The following is a 20,070-nucleotide window of genomic DNA, read 5'->3' on the forward strand; positions in this document are numbered from 1 at the left end:
TGAAACAGCTTCCCCCCCCCCCCCCCCAAGCCATAAGACTCCTGAACACCTAATCAAAGGGCTGCCCAGGCTATTTGCATTGCCCCCCCCCCCCCCCCCCCCTCCCTCTTTTACACCGCTGCTACTCTCTGCTGTTATCATCTATACATAGTAATTTTAATAACTCTACCTATATCTATATATTACCTCAACTAACCGGGGCCCCCGCACATTGACTCTGTTACCAGTACACCCCGCTATTGTTATTTTACTAATGCTCTTTAATTACTTGTTACTTTTTTCCCCTAATTCTTATCTGTATTTTTTATTTTTTTAACTGCTTTGTTGGTTTAAGGGCTTGTAAGTAGGCATTACACTGTAAGGTCTACACCTGTTGTATTTGGCACAAGTGACTAATAAAATTTGATTTGATAGATAATTTACAGCCCATGCAGCCCAGCGACGACCTGGATATACTCAGTGTTGCTGCCTTATTGGCTGTCTGTCTTATCTAGTGGCAAACTCACCATCCTCTACTCATCTCTCTGTCTTATCTAGTGGCAAACTCGCCATCCTCTACTCATCTCTCTGTCTTATCTAGTGGCAAACTCGCCATCCTCTACTCATCTCTCTGTCTTATCTAGTGGCAAACTCGCCATCCTCTACTCATCTCTCTGTCTTATCTAGTGGCAAACTCGCCATCCTCTACTCATCTCTCTGTCTTATCTAGTGGCAAACTCGCCATCCTCTACTCATCTCTCTGTCTTATCTAGTGGCAAACTCGCCATCCTCTACTCATCTCTTTGTCTCTCCCTCGCTTTGTCTGCTTGTCTCTGTATGCCTGTGTCTCTGTCTGTGTCTCTGTCTGTGTCTCTCTCTTTCTCTCTCTTATCTGTCGCCAGTTGGCCCCTGCCCTGTCTAGTGGCTGTGTTGCTGTAGCTACAGTCCTTGCTTGATCCCAAATCTTTTGTGCTCTCTTGCTGACGATCACAATATGAGTTGGCAAGACAACACTTACCCATCTGGGACCAGGCTACAGCAGACCAGTCAGAGAGAACCTCCAAATATACGCAACATCAGCACCCGCCTGCTATCTAGCTAACCGTCACTAGGCAAAATGGGATCAATTTGCCTGCTATCTAGCTAACCGTCACTAGGGAAATGGGATCAATTTGCCTGCTATCTAGCTAACCGTCACTAGGGAAATGGGATCAATTTGCCTGAATTGTAGCAGTAGAAATATTCCTTTTAGAAAAGACTGGTGACATCTTGACTGAGCAGTCAATTGGTTTATAAAGTCTAGTCATCAACTGATGTTAAAGAGTGGTGTGTCGTTCTCTCTACAGCTCTGTGTTCTTCTGACACAGCTCCGGTTAGAGCTACAAGAGAATAGAATTGTTTGAAAAGACACATTTTCATTATTGTTTTGTTTCTCGTCTCAAGAAAAGACACTACAAGTCAAAAGATTGGACACACCTACTCCTTTTTTTTCTTTTTTTTTTTCTTTTTGTACTATTTTCTACGTTGTAGAATAATAGTGAAGACGTTAAAACTCTGAAATAACACCAATCATGTAGTAACCAAAAAAGTGTTAAACAAATCTAAATATATTTCAGATTCTTCAAAGTATTTGCAAAGCTGTCCATCAAGGCAAAAGGTGGCTATTTTGAAGAATCTCAAAAATAAAATATATTTGGATTAGTTTAACACTTTTTTTTGGTTACTACATGATTCCATATGTGTTATTTTCATAGTTTTGATGTCTTCACTATTCTATATATCCCTCCCTATTTCAAGTGTGTCAAGACGGCAGGTAGCCTAGTGGTTAGAGGTGTTGGGCTAGTAACCGAAAGGTTGCTGGATTGAATCCCCGAGCAGACAAGGTAAAAATCTGTCGTTCTGCCCCTGAGCAAGGCAGTTAACCCACTGTTCCCCGGGCCCTGAGCAAGGCAGTTAACCCACTGTTCCCCGGGCCCTGAGCAAGGCAGTTAACCCACTGTTCCCCGGGCCCTGAGCAAGGCAGTTAACCCACTGTTCCCCGGGGCCCTGAGCAAGGCAGTTAACCCACTGTTCCCCGGGGCCCTGAGCAAGGCAGTTAACCCACTGTTCCCCGGGGCCCTGAGCAAGGCAGTTAACCCACTGTTCCCCAGGGCCCTGAGCAAGGCAGTTAACCCACTGTTCCCCGGGCCCTGAGCAAGGCAGTTAACCCACTGTTCCCCGGGCCCTGAGCAAGGCAGTTAACCCACTGTTCCCCGGGCCCTGAGCAAGGCAGTTAACCCACTGTTCCCCGGGGCCCTGAGCAAGGCAGTTAACCCACTGTTCCCCGGGCCCTGAGCAAGGCAGTTAACCCACTGTTCCCCGGGCGCCGAAGACGTGGATGTTGATTAAAGCAGCCCCCCCGTACCTCTCTGATTCAGAGGGGTTGGGTTAAATGCGGAAGACACATTTCAGTTGAATGCATTCAGTTGTACAACTGACTAGGTATCCCTCTCTTTCCCTTTTCTTTATCTTTAGGCACAAAATGTAATTGATATAATGTACAGTCTGTATGAGAATGGCAATGCTGTGTCGGCAGCTATACACGCAGGGGGGAACAGAAGTCAAGAGAACTCATTTAATCCCATTCCACATAAAGGTAGCGTTTAGTAGGCTGTCGGAGGGAAACAGCTGCCTGACGTCATATGATGTCACAGAGAAACACAATGCATTATTCCGTTCTTAAACCTGTCAAATTGATTTGCAAAACACTTATGTCATAAATCATGTTAATAGAATGAATTATTTAAATTTGTTTTACATTGACAAATAGGATATACACAAAAGTCTGGACACCTGCTCGCCGAACATCTCATTCCAAAATCATGGTCATTATTATGGAGTTGTTCCCCCCACCTTTTGCTGCTAGAACAGCCTCCACTCTTCTGGGAAGGCTTTCCACTAGATGTTGGAACATTGCTGAGGGACTTAATTCCATTCAAATCAAATTTACTGGTCACACATACATATTTAGCAGATGTTATTGAGGGTGTAGCAAAATGCTTATGTTTCTAGCTCCAACAGTGCAGTAGCATCTAACAATTCACACACATGTAAAAATAATGGCATTAATGAGGTCGGGTACCGATGTTGGGCGATTTGGCCTGGCTCACATTCGGCGTTCGATGAGGATGAGGTCAGGGCTCTGTGCAGGCCATTCAAGTTCTTCACACCGATCTCAACATACCATTTCTGTATGGACCTCGCTTTGTGCACGGGGGCATTGTCATGCTGAAACAGCAAAGGGCGTTCCCCAACCTGCTGCCACAAAGTTGGAGGCACAGAATCATCTAGAATGTCATTGTATGCTGTAGTGTTAAGATTTCCCTTCACTGGAACTAAGGGGCCTAGTCTGAACCATGAAAAACAGCCCCAGATCATTATTCCTCATCCACCAAACTTTACAGTTGGCACTATGTATTGGGGCAGGTAGCCTTCTCCTGACATCTGCCAAACCCAGATTTCTCTGTTGGATTGCCAGATGGTGAAGTGTGATCCATCACTCCAGAGAACAAGTTTCCACTGCTCCAGTCCAATGGCGGCGAGCTTTACACCACTCCGGCCGACACTTGGCATTACGCATGATTAACTTAGGCTGTTGTGAGGCTGCTCGTTCAGGCCATGGAAAACCATTTCATGAAGCACCCGACAAACAGTTCTGGTGCTGACGTTGCTTCCAGAGGCAGTCAGTAGTGAGTGTTGCAACCGAGGACAGACCATTTTTATGTGCTACGAGCTTTTGTGACCGACCACTTCGCGGCTGAGCCGTTGTTGCTCCTAGACGTTTCCACTTCACAATAACAGCACTTACAGTTGACCAGGGCAGCTCTGGCAAGGCAGAAATTGGACGAACTGACTTGTTGGAAAGTTGACATACTATGACAAGTCACTGAGCTCTTCAGTAAGGCCATTTTACTGCCAATGCTTGTCTATGGAGATTGCATGGCTGTGTGCTCGATTTGTATACACCTGTCAGCAACGGGTGTGGTTGAAATAGCCGAATACACAAACTTTTGAATATGTAGCGGCCATATATTTCCTCACAATAAAATTGAAGCGACGTGCACTTGTATCAGGAGTCGCTTGTTTTTATGAAATCAAAAAACAGAAATATGAGGTACCAGATTCTAGAATATGCACCCCACACACACACCCACAATATGTATTTTTGGGACAATTGGCAAGCTAATACCTTGATGTACAGCATAGATGGGGGGGGGGGGGGTAGAGAGGAAGGGATGAAAGATAGATAGGGATGTAGGGAGAAGAGGTAGTGGTAAATATAGAGAGGGGAGAAGAGGTAGTGGTAATTATAGAGAGGAGGGGAGAAGAGGTAGTGGTAATTATAGAGAGGAGAGAAGATGTAGTAGTAAATATAGAGAGGAGGAGAGAAGAGGTAGTGGTAAATATAGAGAGGAGGAGAGAAGAGGTAGTGGTAAATATAGAGAGAGGAGGGGAGAAGAGGTAGTGGTAAATATAGAGAGGAGAGAAGAGGTGGTGGTAAATATAGAGAGGAGGGGAGAAGAGGTAGTGGTAATAATAGAGAGGAGGAGAGAAGAGGTAGTGGTAAATATAGAGAGGAGGAGAGAAGAGGTAGTGGGAAATATAGAGAGAGGAGGAGAGAAGAGGTAGTGGTAATAATAGAGAGGAGGAGAGAAGAGGTAGTGGTAAATATAGAGGAGGAGAGAAGAGGTAGTGGTAAATATAGAGAGAGGAGAGAAGAGGTAGTGGTAAATATAGAGAGGAGGGGAGAAGAGGTAGTGGTAAATATAGAGAGGAGGGGAGAAGAGGTAGTGGTAAATATAGAGAGGAGGGGAGAAGAGGTAGTGGTAAATATAGAGAGGAGGGGAGAAGAGGTAGTGGTAAATATAGAGAGGAGGGGAGAAGAGGTAGTGGTAAATATAGAGAGGAGGGGAGAAGAGGTAGTGGTAAATATAGAGAGGAGGGGAGAAGAGGTAGTGGTAAATATAGAGAGGAGGGGAGAAGAGGTAGTGGTAAATATAGAGAGGAGGGGAGAAGAGGTAGTGGTAAATATAGAGAGGAGGGGAGAAGAGGTAGTGGTAAATATAGAGAGGAGGGGAGAAGAGGTAGTGGTAAATATAGAGAGGAGGGGAGAAGAGGTAGTGGTAAATATAGAGAGGAGGGGAGAAGAGGTAGTGGTAAATATAGAGAGGAGGGGAGAAGAGGTAGTGGTAAATATAGAGAGGAGGGGAGAAGAGGTAGTGGTAAATATAGAGAGGAGGGGAGAAGAGGTAGTGGTAAATATAGAGAGGAGGGGAGAAGAGGTAGTGGTAAATATAGAGAGGAGGGGAGAAGAGGTAGTGGTAAATATAGAGAGGAGGGGAGAAGAGGTAGTGGTAAATATAGAGAGGAGGGGAGAAGAGGTAGTGGTAAATATAGAGAGGAGGGGAGAAGAGGTAGTGGTAAATATAGAGAGGAGGGAGAAGAGGTAGTGGTAAATATAGAGAGGAGGGGAGAAGAGGTAGTGGTAAATATAGAGAGGAGGGGAGAAGAGGTAGTGGTAAATATAGAGAGGAGGGGAGAAGAGGTAGTGGTAAATATAGAGAGGAGGGGAGAAGAGGTAGTGGTAAATATAGAGAGGAGGGGAGAAGAGGTAGTGGTAAATATAGAGAGGAGGGGAGAAGAGGTAGTGGTAAATATAGAGAGGAGGGGAGAAGAGGTAGTGGTAAATATAGAGAGGAGGGGAGAAGAGGTAGTGGTAAATATAGAGAGGAGGGGAGAAGAGGTAGTGGTAAATATAGAGAGGAGGGGAGAAGAGGTAGTGGTAAATATAGAGAGGAGGGGAGAAGAGGTAGTGGTAAATATAGAGAGGAGGGGAGAAGAGGTAGTGGTAAATATAGAGAGGAGGGGAGAAGAGGTAGTGGTAAATATAGAGAGGAGGGGAGAAGAGGTAGTGGTAAATATAGAGAGGAGGGGAGAAGAGGTAGTGGTAAATATAGAGAGGAGGGGAGAAGAGGTAGTGGTAAATATAGAGAGGAGGGGAGAAGAGGTAGTGGTAAATATAGAGAGGAGGGGAGAAGAGGTAGTGGTAAATATAGAGAGGAGGGGAGAAGAGGTAGTGGTAAATATAGAGAGGAGGGGAGAAGAGGTAGTGGTAAATATAGAGAGGAGGGGAGAAGAGGTAGTGGTAAATATAGAGGAGGGGAGAAGAGGTAGTGGTAAATATAGAGAGAGGAGGGGAGAAGAGGTAGTGGTAAATATAGAGAGGAGAGAAGAGGTGGTGGTAAATATAGAGAGGAGGGGAGAAGAGGTGGTGGTAATAATAGAGAGGAGGAGAGAAGAGGTAGTGGTAAATATAGAGAGGAGGAGAGAAGAGGTAGTGGTAAATATAGAGAGAGGAGGAGAGAAGAGGTAGTGGTAATAATAGAGAGGAGGAGAGAAGAGGTAGTGGTAAATATAGAGGAGGAGAGAAGAGGTAGTGGTAAATATAGAGAGAGGAGAGAAGAGGTAGTGGTAAATATAGAGAGGAGGGGAGAAGAGGTAGTGGTAAATATAGAGAGGAGGGGAGAAGAGGTAGTGGTAAATATAGAGAGGAGGGGAGAAGAGGTAGTGGTAAATATAGAGAGGAGGGGAGAAGAGGTAGTGGTAAATATAGAGAGGAGGGGAGAAGAGGTAGTGGTAAATATAGAGAGGAGGGGAGAAGAGGTAGTGGTAAATATAGAGAGGAGGGGAGAAGAGGTAGTGGTAAATATAGAGAGGAGGGGAGAAGAGGTAGTGGTAAATATAGAGAGGAGGGGAGAAGAGGTAGTGGTAAATATAGAGAGGAGGGGAGAAGAGGTAGTGGTAAATATAGAGAGGAGGGGAGAAGAGGTAGTGGTAAATATAGAGAGGAGGGGAGAAGAGGTAGTGGTAAATATAGAGAGGAGGGGAGAAGAGGTAGTGGTAAATATAGAGAGGAGGGGAGAAGAGGTAGTGGTAAATATAGAGAGGAGGGGAGAAGAGGTAGTGGTAAATATAGAGAGGAGGGGAGAAGAGGTAGTGGTAAATATAGAGAGGAGGGGAGAAGAGGTAGTGGTAAATATAGAGAGGAGGGGAGAAGAGGTAGTGGTAAATATAGAGAGAGGAGGGGAGAAGAGGTAGTGGTAAATATAGAGAGGAGAGAAGAGGTGGTGGTGAATATAGAGAGAGGAGGAGAGAAGAGGTAGTGGTAATAATAGAGAGGAGGAGAGAAGAGGTAGTGGTAAATATAGAGAGGAGGAGAGAAGAGGTAGTGGTAAATATAGAGAGAGGAGAGAAGAGGTAGTGGTAAATATAGAGAGGAGGGGAGAAGAGGTAGTGGTAAATATAGAGAGGAGGGGAGAAGAGGTAGTGGTAAATATAGAGAGGAGGGGAGAAGAGGTAGTGGTAAATATAGAGAGGAGGGGAGAAGAGGTAGTGGTAAATATAGAGAGGAGGGGAGAAGAGGTAGTGGTAAATATAGAGAGGAGGGGAGAAGAGGTAGTGGTAAATATAGAGAGGAGGGGAGAAGAGGTAGTGGTAAATATAGAGAGGAGGGGAGAAGAGGTAGTGGTAAATATAGAGAGGAGGGGAGAAGAGGTAGTGGTAAATATAGAGGAGGGGAGAAGAGGTAGTGGTAAATATAGAGAGGAGGGGAGAAGAGGTAGTGGTAAATATAGAGAGGAGGGGAGAAGAGGTAGTGGTAAATATAGAGAGGAGGGGAGAAGAGGTAGTGGTAAATATAGAGAGGGGAGAAGATTTAGTGGTAAATATAGAGAGGAGGGGAGAAGAGGTAGTGGTAAATATAGAGAGGAGGGGAGAAGAGGTAGTGGTAAATATAGAGAGGAGGGGAGAAGAGGTAGTGGTAAATATAGAGAGGAGGGGAGAAGAGGTAGTGGTAAATATAGAGAGAGGAGGGGAGAAGAGGTAGTGGTAAATATAGAGAGGAGGAGAGAAGAGGTAGTGGTAAATATAGAGAGAGGAGGGGAGAAGAGGTAGTGGTAAATATAGAGAGGAGGGGAGAAGAGGTAGTGGTAAATATAGAGAGGAGGGGAGAAGAGGTAGTGGTAAATATAGAGAGGAGGGGAGAAGAGGTAGTGGTAAATATAGAGAGGAGGGGAGAAGAGGTAGTGGTAAATATAGAGAGGAGGGGAGAAGAGGTAGTGGTAAATATAGAGGAGGGGAGAAGAGGTAGTGGTAAATATAGAGAGGAGGGGAGAAGAGGTAGTGGTAAATATAGAGAGGAGGGGAGAAGAGGTAGTGGTAAATATAGAGAGGAGGGGAGAAGAGGTAGTGGTAAATATAGAGAGGGGAGAAGATTTAGTGGTAAATATAGAGAGGAGGGGAGAAGAGGTAGTGGTAAATATAGAGAGGAGGGGAGAAGAGGTAGTGGTAAATATAGAGAGGAGGGGAGAAGAGGTAGTGGTAAATATAGAGAGGAGGGGAGAAGAGGTAGTGGTAAATATAGAGAGGAGGGGAGAAGAGGTAGTGGTAAATATAGAGAGAGGAGGGAGAAGAGGTAGTGGTAAATATAGAGAGGAGGAGAGAAGAGGTAGTGGTAAATATAGAGAGAGGAGGGGAGAAGAGGTAGTGGTAAATATAGAGAGGAGGGGAGAAGAGGTAGTGGTAAATATAGAGAGGAGGGGAGAAGAGGTAGTGGTAAATATAGAGAGGAGGGGAGAAGAGGTAGTGGTAAATATAGAGAGGAGGGGAGAAGAGGTAGTGGTAAATATAGAGAGGAGGGGAGAAGAGGTAGTGGTAAATATAGAGAGGAGGGGAGAAGAGGTAGTGGTAAATATAGAGAGGAGGGGAGAAGAGGTAGTGGTAAATATAGAGAGGAGGGGAGAAGAGGTAGTGGTAAATATAGAGAGGAGGAGAGAAGAGGTAGTGGTAAATATAGAGAGAGGAGGGGAGAAGAGGTAGTGGTAAATATAGAGAGGAGGGGAGAAGAGGTAGTGGTAATAATAGAGAGGAGGAGAGAAGAGGTAGTGGTAAATATAGAGAGGAGGAGAGAAGAGGTAGTGGTAAATATAGAGAGAGGAGGAGAGAAGAGGTAGTGGTAATAATAGAGAGGAGGAGAGAAGAGGTAGTGGTAAATATAGAGAGGAGGAGAGAAGAGGTAGTGGTAAATATAGAGAGGAGGAGAGAAGAGGTAGTGGTAAATATAGAGAGGAGGAGAGAAGAGGTAGTGGTAAATATAGAGAGAGGAGAGAAGAGGTAGTGGTAAATATAGAGAGGAGGGGAGAAGAGGTAGTGGTAAATATAGAGAGGGGAGAAGAGGTAGTGGTAAATATAGAGAGGGGAGAAGAGGTAGTGGTAAATATAGAGAGGGGAGAAGAGGTAGTGGTAAATATAGAGAGGAGGGGAGAAGAGGTAGTGGTAAATATAGAGAGGAGGGGAGAAGAGGTAGTGGTAAATATAGAGAGGAGGGGAGAAGAGGTAGTGGTAAATATAGAGAGGAGGGGAGAAGAGGTAGTGGTAAATATAGAGAGGAGGGGAGAAGAGGTAGTGGTAAATATAGAGAGGAGGAGAGAAGAGGTAGTGGTAAATATAGAGAGGAGGAGAGAAGAGGTAGTGGTAAATATAGAGAGAGGAGGAGAGAAGAGGTAGTGGTAAATATAGAGAGGAGGGGAGAAGAGGTAGTGGTAAATATAGAGAGGAGGAGAGAAGAGGTAGTGGTAAATATAGAGAGGAGGAGAGAAGAGGTAGTGGTAAATATAGAGAGGAGGAGAGAAGAGGTAGTGGTAAATATAGAGAGGAGGAGAGAAGAGGTAGTGGTAAATATAGAGAGGAGGAGAGAAGAGGTAGTGGTAAATATAGAGAGGAGGAGAGAAGAGGTAGTGGTAAATATAGAGAGGAGGAGAGAAGAGGTAGTGGTAAATATAGAGAGGAGGAGAGAAGAGGTAGTGGTAAATATAGAGAGGAGGAGAGAAGAGGTAGTGGTAAATATAGAGAGGAGGAGAGAAGAGGTAGTGGTAAATATAGAGAGGAGAGAAGAGGTAGTGGTAAATATAGAGAGAGGAGGAGAGAAGAGGTAGTGGTAAATATAGAGAGAGGAGGAGAGAAGAGGTAGTGGTAAATATAGAGAGGAGAGAAGAGGTAGTGGTAAATATAGAGAGGATGAGAGAAGAGGTAGTGGTAAATATAGAGAGGATGAGAGAAGAGGTAGTGGTAAATATAGAGAGAGGAGAGAAGAGGTAGTGGTAAATATAGAGAGAGGAGAGAAGAGGTAGTGGTAAATATAGAGAGGAGAGAAGAGGTAGTGGTAAATATAGAGAGGAGAGAAGAGGTAGTGGTAAATATAGAGAGGAGAGAAGAGGTAGTGGTAAATATAGAGAGGATGAGAGAAGAGGTAGTGGTAAATATAGAGAGGGGAGAGAAGAGGTAGTGGTAAATATAGAGAGGAGGAGAGAAGAGGTAGTGGTAAATATAGAGAGAGGAGGAGAGAAGAGGTAGTGGTAATAATAGAGAGGAGGGGAGAAGAGGTAGTGGTAATAATAGAGAGGAGGGGAGAAGAGGTAGTGGTAAATATAGAGAGAGGAGAGAAGAGGTAGTGGTAAATATAGAGAGGAGAGAAGAGGTAGAGGTAAATATAGAGAGGGGAGAAGAGGTAGTGGTAAATATAGAGAGGAGGGGAGAAGAGGTAGTGGTAAATATAGAGAGGAGGGGAGAAGAGGTAGTGGTAAATATAGAGAGGAGGGGAGAAGAGGTAGTGGTAAATATAGAGAGGAGGGGAGAAGAGGTAGTGGTAAATATAGAGAGGAGGAGAGAAGAGGTAGTGGTAAATATAGAGAGGAGAGAAGAGGTAGTGGTAAATATAGAGAGGAGAGAAGAGGTAGTGGTAAATATAGAGAGGATGAGAGAAGAGGTAGTGGTAAATATAGAGAGAGGAGAGAAGAGGTAGTGGTAAATATAGAGAGAGGAGAGAAGAGGTAGTGGTAAATATAGAGAGGAGAGAAGAGGTAGTGGTAAATATAGAGAGGAGAGAAGAGGTAGTGGTAAATATAGAGAGGAGAGAAGAGGTAGTGGTAAATATAGAGAGGATGAGAGAAGAGGTAGTGGTAAATATAGAGAGGGGAGAGAAGAGGTAGTGGTAAATATAGAGAGGAGGAGAGAAGAGGTAGTGGTAAATATAGAGAGAGGAGGAGAGAAGAGGTAGTGGTAATAATAGAGAGGAGGGGAGAAGAGGTAGTGGTAATAATAGAGAGGAGGGGAGAAGAGGTAGTGGTAAATATAGAGAGAGGAGAGAAGAGGTAGTGGTAAATATAGAGAGGAGAGAAGAGGTAGTGGTAAATATAGAGAGGGGAGAAGAGGTAGTGGTAAATATAGAGAGGAGGGGAGAAGAGGTAGTGGTAAATATAGAGAGGAGGGGAGAAGAGGTAGTGGTAAATATAGAGAGGAGGGGAGAAGAGGTAGTGGTAAATATAGAGAGGAGGGGAGAAGAGGTAGTGGTAAATATAGAGAGGAGGAGAGAAGAGGTGGTGGTAAATATAGAGAGGAGAGAAGATGTAGTGGTAAATATAGAGAGGAGGAGAGAAGAGGTAGTGGTAAATATAGAGAGGATGAGAAGAGGTAGTGGTAAATATAGAGAGGAGAAGAGGTAGTGGTAAATATAGAGAGGAGGAGAGAAGAGGTAGTGGTAAATATAGAGAGGATGAGAAGAGGTAGTGGTAAATATAGAGAGGAGAAGAGGTAGTGGTAAATATAGAGAGGAGGAGAGAAGAGGTGGTGGTAAATATAGAGAGGAGAGATGAGGTAGTGGTAAATATAGAGAGGATGAGAGAAGAGGTAGTGGTAAATATAGAGAGGAGGAGAGAAGAGGTAGTGGTAAATATAGAGAGGAGGAGAGAAGAGGTAGTGGTAAATATAGAGAGGAGGAGAGAAGAGGTAGTGGTAAATATAGAGAGGAGGGGTGAAGAGGTAGTGGTAAATATAGAGAGGATGAGAGAAGAGGTAGTGGTAAATATAGAGAGGAGGAGAGAAGAGGTAGTGGTAAATATAGAGAGAGGAGGAGAGAAGAGGTAGTGGTAAATATAGAGAGAGGAGGAGAGAAGAGGTAGTGGTAAATATAGAGAGGAGGAGAGAAGAGGTAGTGGTAAATATAGAGAGGAGGAGAGAAGAGGTAGTGGTAAATATAGAGAGGAGGAGAGAAGAGGTAGTGGTAAATATAGAGAGGAGAGAAGAGGTAGTGGTAAATATAGAGAGGAGGAGAGAAGAGGTAGTGGTAAATATAGAGAGGAGAGAAGAGGTAGTGGTAAATATAGAGAGAGGAGGAGAGAAGAGGTAGTGGTAAATATAGAGAGGATGAGAGAAGAGGTAGTGGTAAATATAGAGAGGAGAGAAGAGGTAGTGGTAAATATAGAGAGGATGAGAGAAGAGGTAGTGGTAAATATAGAGAGGAGAGAAGAGGTAGTGGTAAATATAGAGAGGAGGAGAGAAGAGGTAGTGGTAAATATAGAGAGGAGAGAAGAGGTAGTGGTAAATATAGAGAGGAGAGAAGAGGTAGTGGTAAATATAGAGAGGAGAGAAGAGGTAGTGGTAAATATAGAGAGGAGAGAAGAGGTAGTGGTAAATATAGAGAGGATGAGAGAAGAGGTAGTGGTAAATATAGAGAGGGGAGAGAAGAGGTAGTGGTAAATATAGAGAGGAGGAGAGAAGAGGTAGTGGTAAATATAGAGAGAGGAGGAGAGAAGAGGTAGTGGTAAATATAGAGAGGAGGGGAGAAGAGGTAGTGGTAATAATAGAGAGGAGGGGAGAAGAGGTAGTGGTAAATATAGAGAGAGGAGAGAAGAGGTAGTGGTAAATATAGAGAGGAGAGAAGAGGTAGTGGTAAATATAGAGAGGAGGAGAGAAGAGGTAGTGGTAAATATAGAGAGGAGGGGAGAAGAGGTAGTGGTAAATATAGAGAGAGGAGAGAAGAGGTAGTGGTAAATATAGAGAGGAGAGAAGAGGTAGAGGTAAATCTGAATCTGTACATATTCAGCAGTCTCTCCATGGCAGCCCCCTCTCCTCTCCACGGCAGCCCCCTCTCCTCGGCAGCCTCCTCTCCGGTCTCTGGCAGCCCCTCTCCGGTCTCTGGCAGCCCCCTCTCCGGTCTCTGGCAGCCCCTCTCCGGTCTCTGGCAGCCCCCTCTCCGGTCTCTGGCAGCCCCCTCTCCTCTCTACGGCAGCCTCCTCTCCTCGGCAGCCCCCTCTCCTCTCTACGGCTGCCCCTTCTCCTCTCTACGGCTGCCCCTTCTCCTCTCTTCGGCAGCCCTCTCTCCTCGGCAGCCCTCTCTCCTCGGCAGCCCTCTCTCCTCGGCAGCCCTCTCTCCTCGGCAGCCCTCTCTCCTCGGCAGCCCTCTCTCCTCGGCAGCCCTCTCTCCTCGGCAGCCCTCTCTCCTCGGCAGCCCTCTCTCCTCTCCTCGGCAGCCCCCTCTCCTCTCCTCGGCAGCCCCCTCTCCTCTCCTCGGCAGCCCTCTCTCCTCTCCTCGGCAGCCCCCTCTCCTCTCCTCGGCAGCCCCCTCTCCTCTCCTCGGCAGCCCCCTCTCCTCTCCTCGGCAGCCCCCTCTCCTCTCCTCGGCAGCCCCCTCTCCTCTCCCCGGCAGCCCCCTCTCCTCGGCAGCCCCCTCTCCACGGCAGCCCCCTCTCCACGGCAGCCCCCTCTCCACGGCAGCCCCCTCACCTCTCTACGGCAGCCCTCTCTCCTCGGCATCCCCCTCTCCTCTCCACGGCAGCCCCCTCTCCTCGGCAGCCCCCTCTCTTCTCCACGGAAGCCCCCTCTCTTCTCCACGGCAGCCCCCTCTCTACGGCAGCCCCCTATCCGGTCTCTGGCATCCCCCCCTTCTCTCCTCGGCAGCCCCCTCTCCTCTCCTCGGCAGCCCCCTCTCTACGGCAGCCCCCTATCCGGTCTCTGGCATCCCCCCCTTCTCTCCTCGGCAGCCCCCTCTCCTCTCCTCGGCAGCCCCCTCTCCGGTCTCTAGCAGCCCCCTCTCCTCTCTACGGCAGCCCCCTCTCCGGTCTCTGGCATCCCCCTCTCTACGGCAGCCCCCTCTCCTCTCTACGGCAGCCCCCTCTCCGGTCTCTGGCATCCCCCTCTCCTCTCTACGGCACCCCCCTCTCCTCGGCATCCCCCTCTCCTCTCTACGGCGGCCCCCTCTCCGGTCTCTGGCACCCTCCTCTCCTCTCTACGGCACCCCCCTCTCCTCGGCATCCTCCTCTCCTCTCCTCGGCAGCCCCCTCTCCGGTCTCTGGCAGCCCCCTCTCCTCTCTACGGCAGCCCCCTCTCCTCTCTACGGCAGCCTCCTCTCTACGGCAGCCCCCTCTCCTCTCTACGGCAGCCCCCTCTCCGGTCTCTGGCAGCCCCCTCTCCTCTCCACGGCAGCCCCCTCTCCTCTCCTCGGCAGCCCCCTCTCCGGTCTCTGGCAGCCCCCTCTCCTCTCCTCGGCAGCCCCCTCTCCTCTCCTCGGCAGCCCCCTCTCCGGTCTCTGGCAGCCCCCTCTCCCCTCCTCGGCAGCCTCCTCTCCTCGGCAGCCCCCTCTCCGGTCTCTGGCAGCCCCCTCTCCTCTCCTCGGCAGCCCCCTCTCCGGTCTCTGGCAGCCCCCTCTCCTCTCCTCGGCAGCCTCCTCTCCTCGGCAGCCCCCTCTCCGGTCTCTGGCAGCCCCCTCTCCGGTCTCTGGCAGCCCCCTCTCCTCTCCTCGGCAGCCCCCTCTCCGGTCTCTGGCAGCCCCCTCTCCTCTCCTCGGCAGCCTCCTCTCCTCTCCTCGGCAGCCCCCTCTCCTCTCCTCGGCAGCCCCCTCTCCTCTCCTCGGCAGCCCCCTCTCCTCTCCTCGGCAGCCCCCTCTCCTCTCCTCGGCAGCCCCCTCTCCGGTCTCTGGCAGCCCCCTCTCCTCTCCTCGGCAGCCCCCTCTCCGGTCTCTGGCAGCCCCCTCTCCTCTCCTCGGCAGCCTCCTCTCCGGTCTCTGGCAGCCCCCTCTCCTCTTACTTGATGACTTTCAGTTTGATGTGATGTATAGACCTGTTTCAAGTCAAAACAGCCAGTGTTAGTTCAGTTGATTTGATCGTCTGTCTCCCTGTGATTTAGAGGTAACCCGGGGCAATGCTAGCTCAGCTAAATCCCATCTCTCCCGTCCCTACCCATCAGGCCCTGCTTCATTCATTATACCCAGAGGGATCCGTTATGATTTCACCCAGGTTATTACTTATGACAGCGTTTAGTCAGGCCCTGTTTGCTGTAATACAAATGTCCCTCCTGTGGCCCAATGCTAAATCGGCAGTCAAGTCTCGCTGTCTCTACTCTCCCCGTCTCCCTTCACACACGAGACGCACATGCAGGCAGGCAGGCACGTGCACACACACACACACACACACACACACACACACACACACACACACACACTCATGGTTCATGATCATCTGTTCGAGGAAGAAGCCACGTTTAATCAGCCCACACACGCCCCCCCACCACCCCCCCCCCCCCCCCCCCCCCACCACCCCCCCCCCCCCCCCCCCCCCCCACCACCCCCCCCCACACGCCCCCCACCACCCTCCCTGAAACCTTGATGAAATTGCTCAGTGATTGATCACACTGACATTTGGCAGCCGATACGACTGTAAATAAATACATAGTCGTAAATATCTTCTATGATAGAATAACAGCACTTAGGCCTATATGGGTCATTCTACAGAAGGGGGTGCAAATTGGGTGTGTAAAAAAAAAAATATATATATATATATATATAACATTCGTATTTGTATCCTATTTTTTCCCCAGACTTTCAGCACACGTGTTCCAGGTAGACATATCTACTACTCATACGCTTTGTATGGCGTATTTGACATATTATCCTTAATTCATTACAACCCTACTAAATGTGTCACTACGGAAACATAGTGAACACAGTTTAAATAAAGGGAGAATCGCGCAGAGTGTCGTGATCATGTTGATGAAACCTTCTATTACGGATTCATTTCAGAAATTGTATTTTCACACTAAATTATTAACAAAATAGTAAAACCAGGATTTTAACCTGATTTTTCAAAACCTTTAAATTGAAGTGAGAAATATATAAATCTATATTGTTCTTTGTAAATGTTCAATATTGATGGTTTTGAATATGAAACTTGTTGATTGATTAGAATTCGTTTTTTTATTTAATGAATTGTATTAATGTCTAAAAATATCGCATTAGCTATCTTTATTTTGGCAGGGTAGAGGGCGGCAGGGTACAATACATTTCAGCTGGATAGCACATTACACTGTTTTGTTTGGCCAGATAGAGATGTCAATGTTTGGCCTCTTGGAAGGTTTGAGCCCCTTCTGCAGGCTATGCATCTCAAATACTCTACGCTTGTTTTCCTGAAGTGTGCAATTGTCCATTACCCACATGGTATAGAGAGGAGGAGAGGAGAGAAGAAGAGGTAATGGTAAATCTCTTGGTCCTTTTTGTAGCTCAGTTGGTAGAGCATGGCCCATGCAACTTTCAAATGACGATGGTGTCAATGGAGCTGCCACAGAACGATGAGACTGACCTCTATATACACTACAAAAGTATGTGGACACCGAACATCTCATTTTCAAAGTCATGGGCATTAATATGGAGTTGGTCCCCCCCCTTTCCACTCTTCTGGGAAGGCTTTCCATTAGATGTTGGAACATTGCTGCTATAACAGCCTCCACTCTTCTGGGAAGGCTTTCCACTAGATGTTGGAACATTGCTGCTATAACAGCCTCCACTCTTCTGGGAAGGCTTTCCACTAGATGTTGGAACATTGCTGCGGGGACTTGCTTCCATTCAGCCACGAGCATTAGTGAGGTCGGGAGCAATTAGGCCTGGCTCGCAGTCGGCGTTCCAATTCGTCCCAAAGGTGTTCGATGGGGTTGAGGTCAGGGCTCTGTGCAGGCCAGTCAAGTTCTTCGATGGCGATTAAGGCCGCCCCCCCGCACCTCTGATTCCGAGGGGTTGAGTTAAATGCGGAAGACACATTTCAGTTGAATGCATTCAGTTGTACAACTGACTAGGTATCCCCCCTTTCCCTTTCCACACTGATCTCGGAAAAACTATTCCTGTATGGACCTCACGTTGTGCACGGGGGCATTGTCATGATGAAACTGGAAAGGGCCTTCCCCGAATTAGTGCCATAAAGTTGTTAGCACAGAATCGTCTAGAATGTTATAGTGTGCTGTAGCGTTAAGATTTTCCTTCACTGGAACTAAGGGGCCCAAACCATGAAAAACAGCCCTCGACCATTAGTCCTCCTCCACCAAACTTTACAGTTGGCACTATGCATTGGAGCAGGTAGCGTTCTCCTGACATCCGCCAAAACCCAGAGTCATCGTCGGACTGCCAGATGGTGTAGTGTGATTCATCACTCCAGACAATGCGATTCCAGTTGCAGCGAACTTCACACCACTCCAGCCGAAGCAGTTATTGTGGCATTTGCACATAATGGTGATCTTAGGCTTGTGTGCTGCTGCTCGGCCATGGAAATCCATTTCATGAAGCTCCCGATCAACGGTTCATGTGCTTACGTTGTTTCCGGAGGCAGTTTGGAACTCAGTAGTGAATGTTGCAACCGAAGACATGATTTTTACCTGCTACGCGCTTCAGCACTCGGCGTTCCCGTTCTGTGAGCTTGTGTGTCCTACCACTTTGCGGCTGAGCCGTTGTTGCTCCTGGATGTTTCCACTTCACACTAACAGCACTTACAGTTGACCGGGGTCACTCTAGCAGGGCAGAAATTTGACAAAATTACTTGTTGGAAAGGTGACATTCTATGACTGTGCCACGTTGAAAGTCACTGAGCTCTTCAGTAAAGCCATTATACTGTCAATGTTTGTCTATGGAGATTGCATGGCTGTATGGTTTGTTATTGTTTATTCATGCATGATTTAAAACCCAATAGGCTAATGTCACAGCTGAGCTCTTGTTTTTTTTAAACAAACATAAACAACTAAAACAAACTTCTTCTCTTCCTCTCCAAGGATCTGGATCCTGACGTCGTTCATCTGTTTGGGTCTCTGCTGCCTGAAATGGTCCAATTAGCACTGCGGGTGTCTGAGCTGTGTAGCAAGGTAACTGTCTATGATCTGTCCTGTGTACCCACTGAATCATTCACACGCTGTGGTGTTAGTACGACACACAAGCTCCAAACATGACACGGTATTATCTAAGCTGTATGCAAAGGTAACAACATCAGGGTTAACATACAACATGCCTGTGAGTGGGGTTAACATGCTTTTTCTCTAAATAGTGAACTACTTTTGACATGTGCACTACTTTTTGATCCAGGGCTTAAGTGGAAAGTAGTGCACTATGTAGGGATTAGGGTGCTATTTGGGACACTGCCCTGGATGGACAATGCAGATCTCTTGCCGGAACACATTCATTAGCAGGCCGTCCGGAAACCTGTCAGCCAATCAGTCAATAATCACATTGCTCCCTAGTGGGAAGTACAAGATTGAGCTCTGGGAATTTGCACAAAAAAAAAAAAAAGCCTTTGGACTGAAATGTGCTTTTTGAAAGTAATATAGCAGCGATAATTTCATATATGATTTGTTTGATTCTGTATGCTTTTCAATGCATAATTAATGTGTATGTGCAAAAAAATAAGTATAAAATATATATATGCTTTGAAATGCATAATTAAAATGTATATGTATGTATATCTATATATACACACACACAAACATTTTAATTATGCATTTAAAAGCGCATATATATATATATATTATACTTATTTTTTGCATAATTAAAATGTGTGTGTGTGTGTATATATATATACACATTTTAATGATGCAAAAAATAAGTATAATATATATATATGTCCCCAATTTGGACATTTTCACTTAGGGGTGTACTCACTTTTGTTGCCAGCGGTTTAGACATTAATGGCTGTGAGTTATTTTGAGGGGACAGCAAATTTACACTGTTATACAAGCTGTACACTCAATACTTTACATTGTAGCAAAGTGTCATTTCTTCAGTGTTGTCACATGAAAAGATATACTCAAATATTTACAAAAATGTGAGGGGTGTACTCACTTTTTTGATATACTGTGTGTATATATATATATGACAGTATACAGTTGAAGTCCGAAGTTTACATACACTTGTGTTGGAGTCATTAAAACTAGTTTTTCAACCACTCCGCAAATTTCTTGTAAACGAACTATAGTTTTAGCAAGTCGGTTAGGACATCTACTTTGTGCATGACACAAGTCATTTTTCCAACAATTGTTTACAGACAGATTATTTCACTTATAATTCACTGTATCACAATTCCATTGGGTCAGAAGTTTACATACACTAAGTTGACTGTGCCTTTAAACAGCTTGGAAAATTCCAGAAAATGATGTCATGGCTTTAGAAGCTTCTGATAGGCTAATTGACATCATTTGAGTCAATTGGAGGTGTACCTGTGGATGTATTTTAAGCCCTACCTTCAAACTCAGTGCCTCTTTGCTTGACATCATGGGAAAATCAAAAGAAATCAGCCAAGACCTCAGAAAAAACAAACAATAGTACGCAAGTATAAACACCATGGGACCACGCAGCCGTCATACCGCTCAGTAAGGAGACACATTCTGTCTCCTAGAGATGAACGTACTTTGTTGTGAAAAGTGCAAATCAATCCCAGAACAACAGCAAAGGACCTTGCGAAGATGCTGGAGAAAACAGGTACAAAAGTATCTATATCCACAGTAAAACGAGTCCTATATCGACATAACCTGAAAGGCCGCTCAGCAAGGAAGAAGCCACTGCTCCAAAACCGCCATAAAAAAGCCCGACTACGGTTTGCAACTGCACATGGGGACAAAGATCATACTTTTTGGAGAAATGTCCTCTGGTCTGATGAAACAAAAATGGAACTGTTTGGCCATAATGACAATCGTTATGTTTGGAGGAAAAAGAGGGAGGCTTCCAAGCTGAAGAACACCATCCCAACCGTGATGCACGGGGGTGGCAGCATCATGTTGTGGGGGTGCTTTGCAGCTGGAGGGACTGGTGCACTTCACAAAATGGATGCCATCATGAGGAAGGAAAATTATGTGGATATATTGAAGCAACATCTCAAGACATCAGTCAGGAAGTTAAAGCTTGGTCACAAATGGATCTTC

General features: G+C 46.3%; 1 protein-coding gene across 1 annotated transcript in view; it reads left to right on the forward strand.

The window, feature by feature from the left end:
* The window catches only part of LOC120042118, a 90,916-nt gene that overhangs the window by 19,141 nt on the left and 51,705 nt on the right, over positions 1–20,070 (forward strand). The window contains exon 8 of the mRNA XM_038986977.1: positions 17,935–18,024. Within this exon, the coding sequence (XP_038842905.1) occupies positions 17,935–18,024 (90 nt within the window). The remainder of the gene's footprint in view (positions 1–17,934; positions 18,025–20,070) is intronic.

Source organism: Salvelinus namaycush, unplaced genomic scaffold (assembly GCF_016432855.1).
Source record: "Salvelinus namaycush isolate Seneca unplaced genomic scaffold, SaNama_1.0 Scaffold617, whole genome shotgun sequence".
NCBI lineage: Eukaryota > Metazoa > Chordata > Actinopteri > Salmoniformes > Salmonidae > Salvelinus > Salvelinus namaycush.